Here is a 19,495-nt window from a genome sequence, read left to right on the forward strand (position 1 = left end):
AAGGGCATGTCACACTCATGCTGATGATTGCAGTCTGTGAATACCAGACCTTAGAATACCATTTCAAATCATTACATATCACTTTATTGCATTAAAGGGGTAAGGTATACAAAAACGTCCACTGAAATGCCCCCAAGAGATGTATCTAAGGAAGGTAGGAAATAGAAATTATACTGAAGGCAGAATCATCCAGGAATTCCTCTGAAACACTGATCTGGAAATAAGAGACAGACCAGGAACATCAGATGCTTCTAATCTGCATATTTGTTGTAGGTCAGGACTAGAGATGAACAAGCCGAGCAAAGTTCTAATTGCCCGAGGTTCCAGAAACCCAGCAGGAAGTCTGCCAACCCCAAACATAGGGCAGAATGCCATTTTTATTTTGTTTTATAACAAAGTATACGAATATTTACGAAGAGAGAAATGTGAGGGAACACGACAGCTACAGATATCACTTTCTACAGCACATGCTTACAATTTTAAAAGTATGCTTGAGGTTTGTTAAAACCTGTTGGAAGACGCAAACCTTGTGTGGTTTTTTTTTCTTTTTTTTTTTTAACAATAGCTTGCAAATTAGCCTTGAAAAAGGCCAGAAATTATTTGCCTCCCTTGTCTACTGTACATTTTCCATTGCTGTATAATATATGTAGCCGATTGCAGTTAGCATTACCTCTTGAAATTGTACGCATTTACTGTACAAAGTGATATCTGTAAATGTTGTGTTCCCTCTTCTGTTTCGCTTAATCGAATTAAAACAAAAAAAATTGCCTCCCTTAGATCCCAGTGTGGTTCTGCCTTATATTGGGGAACTTCCTACTGGGTTCACCGAACCTTGGGCAAACCAAACTTTGCTTGGTTTGCTCGTCCCTATTCCTGACCTACAACAAAATATACAGATTAGGAGCTTCTGATATTCCTGTTTTTAGTTCCAGGTAAATCCTTCTGATAAATAACTGGATATTTCTGGTTTAAATATTTTAAATCTCTTGCCCCAGACAGGTAAATCTCTTGGGAACATATCCGGAGTATATTTGGGTCAAGGACGTTGCTCAGGATCCCCAACTGGTTTTGTTTTTGAACAGCAGCTGGGAATTTGGCAAGTCTCCAAATCACAAACAGACTTGGGTGACCCAAACCAAGTTGGGTTCAATTGGATATACAGCACTAGTAGTTCAATCTGTGTATACTAGCGCTGTATATTAAACAACCCATTGGACCTAGTTGTCTATAGTGCAGCAGCTTCTAATTTGATTTAACACATTTAGAATATCCATTAAGCGCAGATTTAAAATTAACAATTTGAGTTCAACCCAAACTTCATCTCTAGTCAGGTCTCAGAATGGAAGCCAATGGACCAGCATGACAGCTGATTTAGTATTTTTTTTTAAAGAGAAGGGAGCTACCAAACTACTTCAGTACATTTTTGGCAGAAGAGTCTGTGAAATCACTACTAGGTAACTAGATGACTTCCAACAGGAATTGGTTTCTGAATATATGCACTCTATGTGATCCACAAATTTATTTATGTTCATCTTCATTTCTTGTAGGGAACAAAACTAAATCGAGCAGATAAAGCGGACTGCACAACTCAGCCCAGAGCCAAAATACAGCAAATGATTTAGTGCAACAGTCTTCATCTCCTGCTGTTTTGTGATGTATAGAGAACACTGTGTTCTTTACTCAGATAAACTACTACTGTCTACTCCTGGCAAAGAGGGATAACAATATAAAAATCTGGTATAAAGGCTAAGATATAATACTTACTATAAATAAGAAAGGATACCACCCAACTCCAGCTTCACTGTAAAATTCACCTGAGAGATACACAATATGATTAATAGAACTGATTTTGCATACTGTTTGCTTTGCATAATTACTTGCAATGTAGAATTAAACAGAATATCAGGGCAGTCACTGGAGGATAAAATATTGCACTTTTTTCACAGTATCTTCCTAACTGAAAACAGAAGATTGGATGTGCAGAACCAAAACATGCAACTTCAATTTAGCACTAAAATCGAACAGACTGCAAGCAGAGGTAGAACTGCAAGGCATACAGTATGTAACACAAAGCAAAAAAATACAATCAGGAAATCTACCAATTTCTGGCTGAGCGGCTGAATGACAGACACATTAGTCTGCTGCTGAGTTCCAATAACTGTGTTCATGTACTGCACTTGGCTAATCAGGCTGTCCACAGAGATTGAATAAAAGTTGGAATTGGTGAATTCCAGGGTGCTCTGTAATACAGAAAGTAAAAGCATATAAATAAAAAGGAAGCCACTGCGCAATTATTCACATGTAAAGCATAATAAAACATCCACAGTCAGCATTAATAGTGAATATTATATTAACAATATGTTGTTTTTTTTTTCCCAATTGTAATTTAACCGGAATATGCCAAAAAAAAACTGTTTTCGAAGTGTGGCAAGTTTTACTACATATGAGGTGACTCAGCAGGCAAGGAAGTAGTGCTTGTATTGCCTAGCACTTCCTCCCCTCTAGAAGAGAAGGATTGGCCATGCTGCGTAGAGATTTTCAAACATGCTGGAAAACAATTGTTAGCCCCAAGTCCCTGTTCACACCTGGGTGTTTTTGACGCTCAAAGCTAAGCGGAAACAAAACTCTCAACACAAGAAATCCCATTCATTTCTATGGCCCCTGTTTACACCTTAGAGTTTTGTCGCAAGCTGTAACGCGGCGAACGCTGAAAAAAGGTACATGAGCTTTTTTCGGACAGATTAGCACGTTTGGCTGCATGGACTTCAACGGAAGTGCATGAAAACGCACGACATAAGGGGTTTGCACATTTCTGCTTGTGTTTTTACGTGTTTGTGCACATGTTTGCTCATTCACCCCAATGCATTTCAATCTGGTCAATAAAATACATGTCTTTGTATATGCACAAAACTATGCTAAACACCCTACATGCTACGCTAAGCAAAATTTGCGCCAATATGCGCATAAACGCTGACGCCTAGGTGTGAATGGAGCCTTAATGTTCGCACTGGGTAGTCAAAAGTCAAGCAATCACGCTGTTTCTACCAACCTTTATATATTAAAGTGTATCTACTGTAGGGATGAAACGTTTTTGTTTTGACGGAGTAAGGAAGGGTTAAACCATCTCTTTTTTTTTCTCTTTGTCCTATTTGGGAGATTTCCTGTCCCAGAGACATAACAGCAAGTGAGATAAGATCTCCCCAAAGTGAGGGGAAATCCCCTCATAGACAGTTATCACCAGAACAAGTGTCCCCAACTGGAGGTTTTCGCCTCAACTTGTTCCAGTGACAAATTATGGATATCCTATGCCACCAGAGCACATACAAGGGTGAGTCTTCCAAGGACAAAAAATAAAAACCTACCAGAGGACCCTTTCACACTAATAACAGGTTTGAATTTCTCTTGCAAAAAAAAAAAAAAATGATGGCAGCAGCATAACCAACTAAAAGATGTTTAGTGCTGAAATATGAATGGAATTTTTCATTGGGTATAACTTGCACTAAGTGAGATAAAACAAAATATGTTCTGGTGTTAAGGGTTGCAAAAAAGTTATATTATTATACATTTTGTAAGGCTGCATTTCTGGTTATTATGATAAAAAAAGAAAAAAGGATAAATACCGTCATCGCTAGGTTGACAATATCATTTTCCTTATCAAACCACACTTGTACCATTCGAATGCCGCCATCCTCCACCACCACAGTACGTGGAAACAGAAAGAACACCACCAGACCACATATTAAGAGGCACATCAGAACCGACAGCACCACGTACAGTTTTCTGTTGAAAAAAAGTATACATGAAAAACACAAGCTGTGTTTGATACTGGTTTTTAGAGATTGTAATTACATCCATGCTGCACTTATACAATAGCATGGTTAGAAGTTAAACTTATCTGCTCACTTGTTGACTGTTACTACAAGACAGAGATAATCACAAGATCTGCCTATGACAGCTAGCCAGTCATCAAACATATAGGATTTTACAAGGTATAGATCAAAATGCTGTAACCTTTAGCAGCCAGGATTCACATTTCACTGGCATGGATACAATAAAATTCAATTTATCCTGTTAGCAATGTTTACATTACAGTTAATATCTGCCTTACTGTATATGCTGATTGCCTGCAAATGACTACAGAAGTCATTAAATGCCATAAAGTCATCAATGCCAGAACACTAGATGAGGTTAAGCAATAAAAATAGAGCCCTAAACATATCTGGCATAGAATAGACTTTAGTGTAGTGTGTGTATGGGGACCTCAATTGTGACATGGATACTGGAGAGTGAAGACATGCCTGGAGTTCCCCATGATATTGGCTCTCTATCATAGCTTCTACAAAAAAAAAAAAAAGAAGAAGTGACTGCAGGGGATCCTGTACCCCTAACTATTGTGCTGTGGTAAAGTGCCAATCAGGTATGACCAGCAGCATTATGAACCAACACTAAGATACATTTTATACATTACAGCTCAGGAGATAATGTCCAATATCTCTGCTTTGACTAACATGCCGGACTGTTTTCCAGTCTACAGTGTGGAACTAAGTGTAGTTGAGCAAGTGTCCTTACTTAAAAAACAGCATTGTCTGCAAGTACAATGATATTTAAAGATAATTAAACCACTGGCCTCAATAGATTCTGCCTAATATGTCTTTCATATCTATGGTAATATTGTGTACTGTGAATATATGCCATGGGGCAAATCCAGTGTCTGCTATGGCAGTCAATTTAGGATTACTCTGCTGCTGCAGACCTCTCCGTCTTGTGCTGTCTCCTCCAAGCAAGACTGACCAAAAACACAGCCCGTGGTGACAAGAATAAAGATGATCTTATACTAATCTCAGCGATTAGCAGTTGGCAATGACTCTACATTAATTTTCTCAAAGTGACCAGTGCTTTGATTTGGAAAACTAGAAGCAGGTTATAATATAGGTTTGCTATAAAACTGACAGTACGAAGGGGGCGTGGCTTGGCAATGGCCGTGTGAGGGAGCAGACACCTATAGCTCCGGACACAGCATTTTCACTTTCCCTCTTCTGTCATGCTGTTGTCTGATGTCCTCCCCTCCCCTCAATCCCTGGAAGCAAACAGGTGGACCCCTTGGTTCACACACCATTGCCTATCGAAAACTATTGCCTATTACACACTAAGACATGCCAGATATGCATTTCAATCACCCCAAACGCCCAGATACTGCATATGATATTATGCTGCTCCCGCTTGATCTTTGACTAATTAAGCGACTAGGGCTAGAAGAAATAGACATGCTTCCTATGTTTATACCTGTACGGCACCTTTAATCAAATGTATGTGTGTTATATGTTTACTGTAAATTGTTTGCTCAAAATAAAAAAATAAAGAATTTAAAAAAAAAACTGACAGTACACATACTGGAGTGTTTATTAGATTCCTGTCATTTCCTTTGCTGCTTACTTATAAACTAAATGATTGACTACCACATTCGGGTATTCCTAAGTCCTTTAGGCTTTCTGAAGAGAGGACTGTTTTTAGCTTGTAGGATATTTTTTTATTTCATTCTAATGTTTTCATAGCAAGAGGACACTTACGTTCTCTGGGGCTGCAGTCTCTGGTCACTGTATGGTATTAACGCTACCAACTCGTTCACTTGCTCTGTAACAAAACAAATATACACATAATTCATCTTAGATGTGACAAAATGAATGCTAAAAGCTACCAAGATGAGATGGAGTTTATCTATTGCAGTCCATACATGAGGCTCATTGTGACTAGGTACTCTTGATCCACCTGCTACAACAACCAATTAACCCACTGGCTTTAACATAGTTAACTTCAGCCAAGCAGGAAGAGTTTTAAGGTGCCCATACACTGCACAATTCTCGTACGAGAATCGCGGGAAATCCAGCGATCGTACGAGAATCGTGCAGTGTGAATGAAGACGTGCGACCGTTTCTACTGTACGGTCGCGCGTCTTTTGTCTAAGGAGCACGCTAGAAAACCAGCCGAAAATCTTACGATTTTTGGCTGGTTTGAATGGTGCTCGGGAGACAAATGCCGAACGGGCCGGTGTGCGCACGGGCACACTGCCCGTTCAGCATTGCGGTCATCAGAAGTCCGCCCCTCAGAGAGGCGGGCTTGCGATGATCGCAAGTACGATTTGCCTGTCCAAGATGGGCAGATCGTACATTTTTTAAATTACTTTACAACCATCGCAAGACTAAGGTCTTGCGATGGTTGTAAAGTGTATGGCCACCTTTATATCCTCTTTAGTGATGGGCTTGGACGTGTTCGCAGCTCCACGTGCCAAGCCCGCCAGGAAGCTGATCACAGGCACAGGCAATCACAGGCACTGAGACATTATCTCGGTCCGCAGCTGCAGACTGGGATAATGTCTCAGTACCTGTGATTGGCGCTGTCAGCTTCCTGGCGGGCTCTGGAGTTTCTGCATGTCAGGAAGTGGCTAAAAAGGCGAGAGTAGATTGGTAGCACCGAGATGCAAAAAAAGTAAAAACGATATTTTATGGAAAAAAAAAAACCATAGCAATTGTTTATGAGGAAGATGATCAAAGGGTTTCAGAATGAACACACTTTTTGTCTTTTTTCCTTTACATTTGCCTGTTTCTTTTACTTCACACCAAGCATTCTGCCCATGCAGGGCAAAGTGGCAGTGTCTCTGTAAATCCGGCCCCTGTCCCACTGGCACTCACCTGTTCACTGATCCCCTGACACGGATTCCTCCATTGCAGCTGACACAAAATACCTGGCACTTCTGGGTATAGGCAAGCATTTCACCTCTCATGATGCAGTGCTTGGACTGCAGCTGTGAACCCAGAAGTGCTTAAAGCTTTACAGGTGAGATGCAGGAGCAGAATGTAGAAGTCATTGGGTGACTTTAAAGGTGGCCATACACTTTACAACCATCGCAAGACCTTAAGTCTTGCGATGGTTGTAAAGTAATTAAAAAAACGTTCGATCTGCCCATCTTGGACAGGCAGATCGTACTTGCGATCATCGCTGAACGGGCAGTGTGCGTGTGCGCACACCGGCTCGTGCGGCATTGATCTTACGATCATGCTAAAAACCAGCTGAAAATCGTACGATTCTCGGCTGCTTTTCTAGCATGCTCCTTAAGACAAAAGACGTGCGACCGTACAGTAAAAACGGTCGCACGCCTTCCATACACTTTGCGATTATCGTACGATTGCGGGATTTCCCGCGATTATCGTGCGATAATCGCACAGTGTATGGGCACCTTAAGGCTGCGTAGATAATTTCCGCATTACACAGCAGAACCAGGTAAGCAGCTGCGACAGTGTTTTAACCTTTTGATTGCAGGGACTTGACAGTCAAAAGGCGAAATGTTTTAGAGCAAAATATGTGCCTAAGAGCAGACACTACAAGATGCTTGCTTGCTATTACTATTGTTTACCAGAAAACTCACCTCTCCCTGCCTCTTTGATAATTAGATACCAGGGGCCTGACTTTCTTTGACTTCAGGGCTAAGCCCTGCCAACTGCTAATTCCTGGTCCAGTTAAAGTACTAGACACTGAAGCATACACTGAAGCATACACTGAAGCATACACATTGGAGAGGGAACTGGCAATTGGAGGGGCTTAGTCTTGAAGTCTAACAAAAGATTAAAATCAAATGGCATATTCACTTATCTTTGTTTTCCCATTAGCAGACTCTTAATGGTAAACTAAGACTGAAAGCAGGAACTGCAATGAACTTTACCTGTTGGAATGCATCCAGTTCCCTGGCAGGAAGGGCAGGTAATGCTGTCCCGTCCAGTAAACTCAACATAAGGAAATTGTGCAATATCTTCCTCTATGTCTCTTCCATCCAACAAATCATCCTCTTCCACATTTGGATTGCTAGCCTGCTTCAAGGATGTCACACGACTGGTATAGGTAGATACTGTGGACCCCATTGTCTTTGTTCAGCATCTGTTTTGAAAATAAATATAAATTGATTTAAAATGTCAAGAATGCAATCAGTGGCTCCAAAATGACAACACATCTAAATGGGAGATTTGGGATTCCTGCCGCAGGAATCCGAGCTCCACGTGGCTTTTGCAAGCAGAAGCAGCAGTGGGAAGAGCAACACTCCACCCAGCAGAGGACGTCAGCTCTCAGTCCTGCAGCATTTACACTTTCCACAGCACAGAGTAGGATTTTAAAGGCACCCAACTACCAATGCAAATGAGGTTACTCCCAATACTCGACGCAACAGCCCTACTCACAGAGTGGGTCTTTAATATTGCAGTTGAGATAGAGGGCACCTGCCAATGCTGGCATCAGACTAATACTTATAGACATGTCTGTGTAAAGGTTAAGAACTATGTTTTCTTTGTCACATGTAAAGAAAACAGAGGAATGCCATATCACAATAAATCATTTCCTGAGCTGATATTGTCCAGAGTGGCAGAGAAGCCCGTTCTTCATTACACAGTGCCAAAACCAAACCTTTTTTTTTTTTTTTAATTGTTTTTCTTGAGTCACATGAGGACATTTACTAATGTACTTCTGTGACTCAAAGTCAGCATATAGCAGAAAACTGCCCACTATATGCTGACAGCCAGAGCTACGCTGCAGCTGAGAGGGACCTCAACAAGATTGTCAGGATCCAGCAGGCTGCCTGATTGACAGCTGGCTCTAGAGCAAGAGCCATCTGCACCCACAGCCTCCACTGTCTGCCCCTCTAAGGAGGGCTAGAGGAACAGAGAGCAAATCCCTGCGGGAACGGTGACTGACAGTGATCTCTGCAGGGGTAAGACCGTGAGCTGAGCGATGAGTGGTTACATGATTGACAAGCTCTTGATCTAAAGACCCCACAGGGGCTCTAAGTATTGGGTAGAGTATATTTTACTTTCCCAATACTTCCACTTTAAAAAGGAGTATCTAAAGGCATTTTTTTTTTATAAAAAGGAGAACTATGGGGTTAAGGCTTTTCACCATAGTTCTCCTTAGGGTAACTGGAGGACACAAACTAGCGTCCTCCCGTCACCCTAAGCTCAGTATACCGCGAGCTACAGTTCTCAGTATACTGAGACGCCACAGTATACCGCGAGCGGTATACTGAGACGCCGCAGGTGAAGCGGATCCCGACAATTATGTCTGGTTACGCCTAGCCGCGTGAGTGACGCCCCTCCCCTGTCACAGCAGAGAGCTGCGACAGGATCGAGAGGTGAGCGAACGCCGGTATGTGTTCGCTCACCTCCCGATCTACTGAGCGGACCTGTGACAGTCTCATTGTCACGGGTCGGCTAGAACTATGAGGTGAGTGAAAAGCACTCCCCTCATAGTTCTCCTTTAAGCTGGGGAGATTCACCCCCTATTTGTCCAGATGACCATTATCACAGACAGAAAGAAGGGGAAATCCTACATTTTAGAGCTGTCATGAGAGCAAGAGTTGAGGGAAAATCTTCCAACAGGGACAAAAATTCCAGTGGCAACTGTCTAAAATAGGAATTTCTCTCATTTGGGAAGATCTCCTGTCACCTCCTGTTGGGTCATAAAGACAGGACGTGAAGGGAACTCTTCCTAGCAGGACACAGACAGCAAACAATTACCTGATAGGCATTTGAACACTTCCATACTCTACAACAAAAACTATTTTGGCTATACATACACTTTATGAAGAAAACTTTTTTTATATTGCTCTATGCTACATTTTGCTTGCACCACCAACACTGCACACAACCTTGTATTCTGCATAGTCACTAATCAGGTGATAACATTAAACACATGGTTCAGGTGAGTCAATATAGGTGTAACCTGCATTCCTATTAGGTATTAAAATATAGGTACAGATAAAGTAAAGCTGCTGCTAGACTTACTGGTACAAGTGAAAAACAACACAATTTTTCTGTAATCCTGCATAGAAGTAGCAGACACAAGCTTACTAGAATAAATGTTACTTATTATTGCCTTTTATCGTTAATACTTTATACTCAATACGGGGACATGTGTAAAGAAACATGAAAGCCATGCAACAGCTTTCTTTTTTTTTTAAATTCTTTATATATAAATTCTCAAGAAATACAAACAGTACAGAGATACCAGTACAAGAAAACAAGAATATAAAACTGGAGCAGACTTTCTCTCTAAATATATGGGATCCAGTACAAACGGAGCAGCGTCCCCCAGAGAGCAGCAGTGAGACAACTGGTGGCTTGTAAACCAAGGGGAATCACGACTCAAATAGCGCAATTGCAACAAGAGAAGGATGCAAATGAGATTGAAAGAAATAGAAAAGGAGCGTTGAAAAGGAAAACAAAAGTCTAGAAAAGGAAAAACAGAAAAATGAGAAAAGAAAAAAAGAAGGGGAAGAGGGATAGGGAGGGGAAGCCACCTTCTCCAATAAGGCCGCTGCTAACTACTGACGGGTTCAGTCGGCCAGCAAAGTTTCAGATTCACTGGAAAAAGTGAATTCATGCCAGTAAAACCAGGTGCGATGAAACTGCTCTTCTCGATTCTGTAGAGACAAGGTAAGGTCCTCCATATCCTTAAGTCCATTAACCTTTTGAAGCCAGAGAGAAATTGAAGGAGGAGTAGGTTGTGACAAGTGAATGGGTCCTTAAAGACAAATATGAACATTTTCCTCACGTTTGAAGTTTGATTTTTAAACTCCATCAGTTCTCCTTCTAATATGCCAGTTGTCACTTCTCCTCATTTCTATTTAAGCACTGGTCAGTTGTTGTTTGTTCTAGTTACCAACTTGTCTCCCAGTTTCTTTCTGAAAAGTTGGTCAGTTAACAGCAGTCTTTATCCTGTTTAAGGGCTCAGTCACACTAGCCGCACACAAAAACGATAAGCGTGCAAGCTAGTGTCCGTTTTGTGCCCGTGCTCTGTCAAAAACTCCAACTACGTCACTTCCGGTTTGCTTGCCAGTAAGAGGTTTAGGTGAGTAAGCTGTACTGCGCATGCGCCACCCGCAGTATTTCCCTATACACATACTACACAGCAATAAAAGTATTATAATCAACTAGGGTCAGACTAATCCAGGGCATTATTAATCTGAGTTGCCGCACTCAATATGGCCGCCAAAGTCAGGCAAGCATCGGCCATATTAAGTGGGGCAATTGTCTCTGGGTTGTCATAAAGTTGCAGGGAACCTCCTGAAGGACAGCAGAATAACCCTGGAGTGCTTAGCTGACTAGAGGGTAGGAAGCCGAATTATCTTTGCGATACATTATGAAGTGCTCAAAAGATTCTAGAATATGTGAAATGTGACGGTCACAAATGCCGGAGGCATTTACTGCGCAGTTGAGATATTAAGCGAAATGTTGCAAAACATGTGGAGTAGGGCTGCAACAACTAATCGACATAATCGATTATTGAAAAAGTTGTCAACTTTTTCAATAATCGATTAATCGGCTTCTGGTTAGTTGGCCCTGTTCACGGCTCCACACACGCTGCACGCCACAACTCCTCCCCACCTCACGCTCGCCGCTGCCAGACCCGCCCGCATCCAATGACTGACAAATATGTCGACAAGAACACCAAATAAAAAGACTCCTAATGGATATAAAACTTTGCGGTTAATTACATGAGATTTTGGTGTTTGTGATTAAAACTTTTCTCAATTAAAAAAAAAAAAAAAGGCTGGTTAGTACGCATCGCATACAGTCAGCACATTCAGATACACAGTGTTACACAATGAAGCCATTAGTCCTGTGTCAGCAAATGTGAAGCAACCAGTATTTGTATCGAGGCTGAACTTAGCTACTTCCCATGCACCACAGATGTAAATGTAACCCTAGGCATATCTGCTACCAAGAGAAATGTCATGTTCTCTTTTATAATGTGAAATTAAATATATGTATAATGTTAAGTATACCCTTTATGTACTGTATTTATTATTATATGGGCTAAAAACATTAAAGTGTCATTTCATTTCTTTACTAAGGCAAATATAATATACTGCATATCTATGTTTTATGTTTACCACATCTAAGAAAGGCATGGCAGTCTAGGAAACCCCCCCTCACCTTTTAACCAGGCTGATTTTACTGCTTTGATGAGAATAGTCTATGATGTGAATGCCGGGAATTTTCTTTAGGTTGAAGCAGTGACAAAGTAAACAGTTATTGCTGGGCTTTCTCTTTAGCCCAGAATGCTCTGTAAAATCAGTCTCATGTGTGAACTATGAATATAATGCGTATTTGGTAATGAAAGACTTTGATCAGTTTTTATCAGCAAGCAGAAACTGCTTTGGTCAATTATATTTAGGCCTTGTTCACACCAAATGCAGAGCAGATCTGCATGAGTTTCTGTGCACGCAGTGCAGTGGGTTGTGCCGCGTTTGTAATGCGTTCCGGGCCGTTTTTGGTAAAATAAAAAATATATAATTTTTTTTCCGTTTAAAATGGGCTTTGTGCGTTGCAGGCGTTTTTGATGCGTTTGCACGCGTTCCAGAGCAAGTAAAATAGGGCCTGCTGCAGTTTTTTGTACCTGCTCTGGAACTGAATGCTGCAATGTGAACTGGAGCTAAAAATACTATTGGAATACATTAGACGCGCTTGGTGTGAACAAGGCCTTAAAGTGACAATAAACTCAGGAGTGAACCTCAAAAATGCGTTCAAGTACCTTAACTCTTAACAAAAATGTATCTTATTTTTGTATCATTCAGCTGTAGATCCTCAAATCATCTCTGAATTGGTGCCGACACTGTTCTTCCTTCCGGTGGGTGACCACTTCTGTTCCCCATGGTCCCTGTGTGTGTTGTAAAGTAGCCACCGCTCCAAGCTCACTCCCAGTGTTCTATCGAAAGCCCCAACTCATCAAAATCTCCAACTACCTCACTTCTGGTGCTCAGAAAGACTGGAGCTCTGTACAGTTGCGGTGCGCATGCTCGCATAGCGTTTTCAGAATACTCGTTGAGTTTGCCAACTGGTGCATATTGTTAAAATGCAGCTGTACAGAGCTCTGTCAGTCATTGTGTTTTGCAGTCTAATGCCGTCTGGTAGAAATCTCCAACTTACAAGTAACTAGCATTGAGGTAGTTGGAGATCTCGACGAGTTGGAGCTTTTGATAGAAAACTGGGCTGGACTACAATCTCAATACAAATTAGTAAACTAAACGTGAGATTGTAGTCCATCACAGGAGTGAGCTTGGAGTGGTAACTACTTTACAACACACACACGGACCATGGGGAACAAAAGTAGCCACCCTGCAGAAGGAAGGACAGCGTCAGAATGAATTCAGAGATGATTTGAGGATCTACAGCCGAGTGATACACAAATAAGATACATTTTTATTTATATTTAAGATAGTTGAATGCATTTTTAAGATTAACGCCTGAGTTTAGTGTCACAATAAATTTCTATGCAAATTGCTTGCAGCTTTTGGATCGGTAAAATTATTTCTCTCAGTCTCTGTTACTGCTAGACAAATGGAATTAACCAAGATCACATTAGAAAATAAAAGAGTTAGCGCGGACGCGCGCGCACACACACACACACACACACACACACACACACACACGGTTAGTGTCCTGTGTTTAGATAATGTAAAGTATGACAAGCGGGGAAACGCTGGTGAACGCACAGAAAAAGTGAAGTCAACCAAAAGACAGGTGCCTGTACACACAAGAGAAAGTGACTGGGAAGTCTAAAGTTTGTTTATACCTACAAGATCATTTCTCCTGTGTTATGTAACACAAGTGTCAGTGTGAATGTAGAAGAAGGACTGTCCTTCCAATATTGAAGCAATGGCACAGCATGGTGTGGCTCCCCAACAATGCAGAAACAACCCATACTACAGTTCAGCAAGAGGGCAGTCAGTCATCATCAGGAGTCTCGGTGACAGGCAGTGCAGCCAGCTCTGATAACAAGCACCGGCATTGTTATGGAGCTCGCACTCGGGTGTTCGGTGACATCACTCACCTGCCGGTCAGGGGTGGCGGGCGCCGGGTGTCCCGCACAGTATTGAAATCTCGGCCTGAAGAGGATAACGTGTAATCAAAAAAAAAAACAAAAAACACAAACACAGTCAGCCAGAGCCCCGCCCCCCGGTTCTGTGATACCTCGTGACCGGAATCGGAAGCGCGTTGTTTGTTTATCTGCGGCGTATGATTGGTGCCCTGTGATGTGTGGGCGGAGCTTGTCTGTGTGTAAACACTACGGGGCAGAGCGCGACCCCTCTAGTACTAGTACATGATGTGTCGCTGCTATGGGCACTGCTTGGTTCCTTCTGTCACTCACGTCCGTACCTGGAGAAGCTGAAGTGTTGCTACGTTATTACTGTATCTGGAAGGGCCGGAGTGGGATTATTGATCCCCATTCACACCATGGCGACAGCATTTTAGCGCTTTTTTTTAAAGCGCGTTTTTCATGCGTTTCCTGTCCATATGTAAGACCATTTTAGGCCTGGTTCACACTTGGGCGTTTTACAGCGCGTTCCTACGCTCTGTAAAACGCTTAACATGTGAAAACCAATGGTTGCCTATGGGCATGGTTCCTGGGCGTTTTACAGCACGTAGGAACGCGCTGCAAAACGCTCTACGCCCAAAGAAGTACAGGAGCTTCTTTGGGCCGTATTTGCCGCGCGTATACATTGGGATTCAGCCAGGTAGCCCTCGGAAACGCGCGTTTGTCGCATGTTTTTTTCCGACAAACGCGCATATTCGATACGCCTAGGTGTGAACCCAGCCTTATAGCTAGTTTTCTGCTCGTTATTAGTTGTCCAATGAAAAGCAGTCTCAGCTGCAGAAATGCACTAAAAAAAGCGCAAAAACACGCTGATCGGTGCATTTCTATTGAAGTCTTTAGGCCTGGTCCACACCTGGATGTTTTACAGCGCGTTACTACGCGCTGTAAAACGCTCAACATGTGAAAACCAATGATTGCCTATGGGCATGGTTCCCACCTGGGCGTTTTACAGCGCGTAGGAACGCGCTGCAAAACGGCCTACGCCCAAAGAAGTACAGGAGCTTCTTTGGGACGTTTTGTCGCGCGTTACCATTGGTATTCCCGAGTGTGGATCGGGGTTAACAAATCGGTCACCCCGAGCCACACTCGGGGAATACAGCGTACAGGTCTTAGCTTGTCCACGATCCCCGCTGTGTCTTTGGCGGCTTCCGGGATCCGTCCCTTGCGAGTGGCCCGCGTCGCAGGGGGGCGGAGCCGGTGGGAAGTTTAAAAGTGAAACTTGAAAAATTTTAAATAGAGAAAAAAATCATACCGCCAGTGAAACGCGCGTTTCACTGAACTGAAAAACGAGCATACAAAAAACGCTCAGGTGTGAACACTTAGCCTTAGAGCATTACGAGCTGATAAGCGACACAAAAGAAGCTCATGGACTATTTTAAACAATGGGTGTATTGTTACGTGCGATTCAGCACATTTGCGTAAACGGCCCCCATAGGAATACATGGGATTTTGATTTGCATGCATTTCAGCGCGACAAAACACCCTGGTGCGAACGGGGACTTATGGAGTAGGGTTGTCCCTTTGACAGCTTTGGTGTTCCTGCAGATGTCAATGTTTTTTTGGAATCCTAGCACATCGCAACCTTTTTACTGGGGAGCAGGAGTGGTCAGCTCCAGTCCTCCAGCTGTGCTTTAACTACAAATCCCAACATGCTTCTGGGAGTCATGCCTGGAACTTGCAATGCCTTATGGGAATTGTAGTTACACTAGTTCCACAACAGTTGGAGGGCTGGTGTTCTGGTAGAATCCTGGACCCGTTAGAAATCTGGACCCACGTGTCACCTCAACCGGTGGGGGGCATGGAGGATGCATCGGCTGAATGTGCAAACTCAAAGCCGCTGATCAGGTCCAGAAATTTCACTGCCAATTGCTCATGTGCAGAAAAGCAGACCCATGAAATTCACAGTCAAGGCAAACATTAACACACGAGCGCCTGTGTGGAGAAGCTACTGCCTTTACACAACTCAGAGTGAAGGCTCCTGCAACCACATCACTTATCACTAGAGATGTCCTGATACCACTTTTTCAGGACCAAGTACATCTCCTCATGTACTTGCCGATACCAATTACCGAAACTTTTTCTTAAAGGGACAGGTGACATTAAATGATCCATAGTACAACTACATGTTATGTACTATGGATCATGATTTAACCTATTCATGTTAGCAGGGGAGAATTGTAACTCTATTGCTGGAGTGTAGTGGAGGTGCGTGCTGTATATATGTACTACATATACATTACACACGTCCAGTACACTCCAGCAATAGATTTACAGCCAGCCCCCGTCCCAGCTTCACTCACTCACAGTTTCACTCCGATCCCTGTTGCCTCACGCGGTGCCTCTTGTAGTCGGCGCTGGGCAGGATCGCTGCATCGCATCTCGGTGCTCAGCTTGTGGGAGGCGCTCACAATTCTGCCCCGCTAACACGAATAGGTTAAATCAGTGGTTCTCAACCCCTGTAACCTCAGGACCCACATTTGTCCTTGGTCATTAGGTCGTGACCCAGATCGCACTACAATGGAATGCACAGCATTTCAGTACCAGGCGTTCGGGTGCAGGCGATTGGACTGTGAGTGGAAGGTGCGTTTGGGGTGTCATTCAAATTAATTGCAACGCAACACACTTTCCACACCAGAATGCATGGTAGGTGCGATTGCGTGGTACAGTGCATTCATCACATGGGACTGTTCGATTAATGCAGTGTACTAGTGTGAATCGGCTCCCAAAAACAGTGTACAAGTGCACCCTTGTATTAGTGGTCAATGTAGAAGTGCACCCTTGTATTATTGATCAGTGTACAAGTGCACCCTTTTATTAGTGGTCAGTGTAGAAGTGCACCCTTGTATTAGTGATCAGTGTAGATGTGCACTCTTGTATTAGAGATCAGTGTAGAAGTGCACCCTTGTATTAGTGGTCAGTGTAGAAGTGCCCCCTTGTATTAGTGGTCAGTGTAGAAGTGCCCCCTTGTATTAGTGGTCAGTGTAGAAGTGCCCCCTTGTATTAGTGGTCAGTGTAGAAGTGCCCCCTTGTATTAGTGGTCAGTGTAGAAGTGCCCCCTTGTATTAGTGGTCAGTGTAGAAGTGCCCCCTTGTATTAGTGGTCAGTGTAGAAGTGCCCCCTTGTATTAGTGGTCAGTGTAGAAGTGCCCCCTTGTATTAGTGGTCAGTGTAGAAGTGCCCCCTTGTATTAGTGGTCAGTGTAGAAGTGCCCCCTTGTATTAGTGGTCAGTGTAGAAGTGCCCCCTTGTATTAGTGGTCAGTGTAGAAGTGCCCCCTTGTATTAGTGGTCAGTGTAGAAGTGCCCCCTTGTATTAGTGGTCAGTGTAGAAGTGCCCCCTTGTATTAGTGGTCAGTGTAGAAGTGCCCCCTTGTATTAGTGGTCAGTGTAGAAGTGCCCCCTTGTATTAGTGGTCAGTGTAGAAGTGCCCCCTTGTATTAGTGGTCAGTGTAGAAGTGCCCCCTTGTATTAGTGGTCAGTGTAGAAGTGCCCCCTTGTATTAGTGGTCAGTGTAGAAGTGCCCCCTTGTATTAGTGGTCAGTGTAGAAGTGCCCCCTTGTATTAGTGGTCAGTGTAGAAGTGCCCCCTTGTATTAGTGGTCAGTGTAGAAGTGCCCCCTTGTATTAGTGGTCAGTGTAGAAGTGCCCCCTTGTATTAGTGGTCAGTGTAGAAGTGCCCCCTTGTATTAGTGGTCAGTGTAGAAGTGCCCCCTTGTATTAGTGGTCAGTGTAGAAGTGCCCCCTTGTATTAGTGGTCAGTGTAGAAGTGCCCCCTTGTATTAGTGGTCAGTGTAGAAGTGCCCCCTTGTATTAGTGGTCAGTGTAGAAGTGCCCCCTTGTATTAGTGGTCAGTGTAGAAGTGCCCCCTTGTATTAGTGGTCAGTGTAGAAGTGCCCCCTTGTATTAGTGGTCAGTGTAGAAGTGCCCCCTTGTATTAGTGGTCAGTGTAGAAGTGCCCCCTTGTATTAGTGGTCAGTGTAGAAGTGCCCCCTTGTATTAGTGGTCAGTGTAGAAGTGCCCCCTTGTATTAGTGGTCAGTGTAGAAGTGCCCCCTTGTATTAGTGGTCAGTGTAGAAGTGCCCCCTTGTATTAGTGGTCAGTGTAGAAGTGCCCCCTTGTATTAGTGGTCAGTGTAGAAGTGCCCCCTTGTATTAGTGGTCAGTGTAGAAGTGCCCCCTTGTATTAGTGGTCAGTGTAGAAGTGCCCCCTTGTATTAGTGGTCAGTGTAGAAGTGCCCCCTTGTATTAGTGGTCAGTGTAGAAGTGCCCCCTTGTATTAGTGGTCAGTGTAGAAGTGCCCCCTTGTATTAGTGGTCAGTGTAGAAGTGCCCCCTTGTATTAGTGGTCAGTGTAGAAGTGCCCCCTTGTATTAGTGGTCAGTGTAGAAGTGCACCCTTGTATTAGTGGTCAGTGTAGAAGTGCACCCTTTTAGTAGTGGTCAGTGTAGCTAGGAAATTATTTTTGCAATTGCTCAAGGAACCATAAGCATACTCATAAGGAGCCGTAGAATTCAATCAAGCCCTAGTTGAGAAAAACGGGTGAGGTCATAATACAGTACAACAGCAAAACATTTCCCAGCACACTCACCAGCCAGCATGCAAGAAAAACCTGTTTAACCGCTAAGGTTAAAAACAGAGGTTTTAGATACACGTCTTCTGCAGAATATGTGAATGCCGCACTGCCTCGTCAAGGCTCCTTTGTGTAGTGCGGTCCTAACTCTAACCTATGAGAGTCTCCATCTTGGAGCACATGTAGCAAAAGATAAAATTGGGTGCAGGTTCGCCAGGAGGCAGCCCAACCTCCTTAAAGGCACAGGGACACATAAGGGACCCCACACATCCCAACGGCAGCTGAGACCCCCAGTGTGTCACTGCACCAAATCAGTCAAGCAAAACAAATGGCAAACGCACTCATCAACTCATAACCAGCTTTCAAGCAAGGTGCACATGGAAGGGCTTTATACAGTACAACAGCAAAAAAAAGTTTCCCTGCTCACTAACCAGCCAGTCACACATAAGGCTCAATTCACCAACCTTTTTACCTCCTTATTACCTTGATAACACACCTTATGTACCTATATAACTCATAGTTCTCAACTCACAAACATACATAACAAGGTTTATTTAATTTCCTTTTTATTTAGTGGCATTTTACCACAACTATACCACTATTATATTACTGTCAGTGTTATTTTATCGGCCCTTATAAAAAAGAAATTAAACATCAATTCACAAACATTACTACATGGGTTATCACCCCTTAAAATAACACCAGTTTCAGGATGGTAATAACTGTAAAAGTATCAATAGCTGCTTAGGGAGGAAAAAAGTAAAACGGGACATGTTAGACAAAAATGTCAGTAGATAAAATAACTATTTGTGAGAAAACAAGGCTTTCCACAGTTCACGTCATGTGAAAAAATAAAGATTACACACCTTGTACATTTGGTGACATTTATGTTGTGAACTGAACATTTTTGGGAGGAAATTATCATTAGGTAAAATAAGTAGTGGTATTGTAGTAAACAATCATATCTTAGAGAATAAAGCCTTTTGCCAGACGTTGTAACCCTTTTAGAGTGTGGTC

General features: G+C 42.9%; 1 protein-coding gene across 1 annotated transcript in view; it reads right to left on the reverse strand.

Annotated features, from left to right (window-relative positions):
• The window catches only part of TMEM106C (transmembrane protein 106C), an 18,493-nt gene extending 4,524 nt beyond the window's left edge, over window positions 1-13,969 (reverse strand). Inside the window, exons 1-6 of the mRNA XM_018572046.1 lie at window positions 13,870-13,969; window positions 7,715-7,926; window positions 5,568-5,631; window positions 3,621-3,780; window positions 2,100-2,240; window positions 1,765-1,814 (exon numbers count right to left, since the gene is read on the reverse strand). Coding sequence (XP_018427548.1) covers window positions 1,765-1,814; window positions 2,100-2,240; window positions 3,621-3,780; window positions 5,568-5,631; window positions 7,715-7,910 — 611 coding nt within the window. The 5' untranslated portion in view covers window positions 7,911-7,926; window positions 13,870-13,969. The remainder of the gene's footprint in view (window positions 1-1,764; window positions 1,815-2,099; window positions 2,241-3,620; window positions 3,781-5,567; window positions 5,632-7,714; window positions 7,927-13,869) is intronic.
• Window positions 13,970-19,495: the final 5,526 nt, after the last annotated feature.

This window comes from Nanorana parkeri, unplaced genomic scaffold (genome assembly GCF_000935625.1).
Source record: "Nanorana parkeri isolate BGI_ZX_2015 unplaced genomic scaffold, ASM93562v1 scaffold1914, whole genome shotgun sequence".
NCBI classification, from domain to species: Eukaryota; Metazoa; Chordata; class Amphibia; order Anura; family Dicroglossidae; genus Nanorana; species Nanorana parkeri.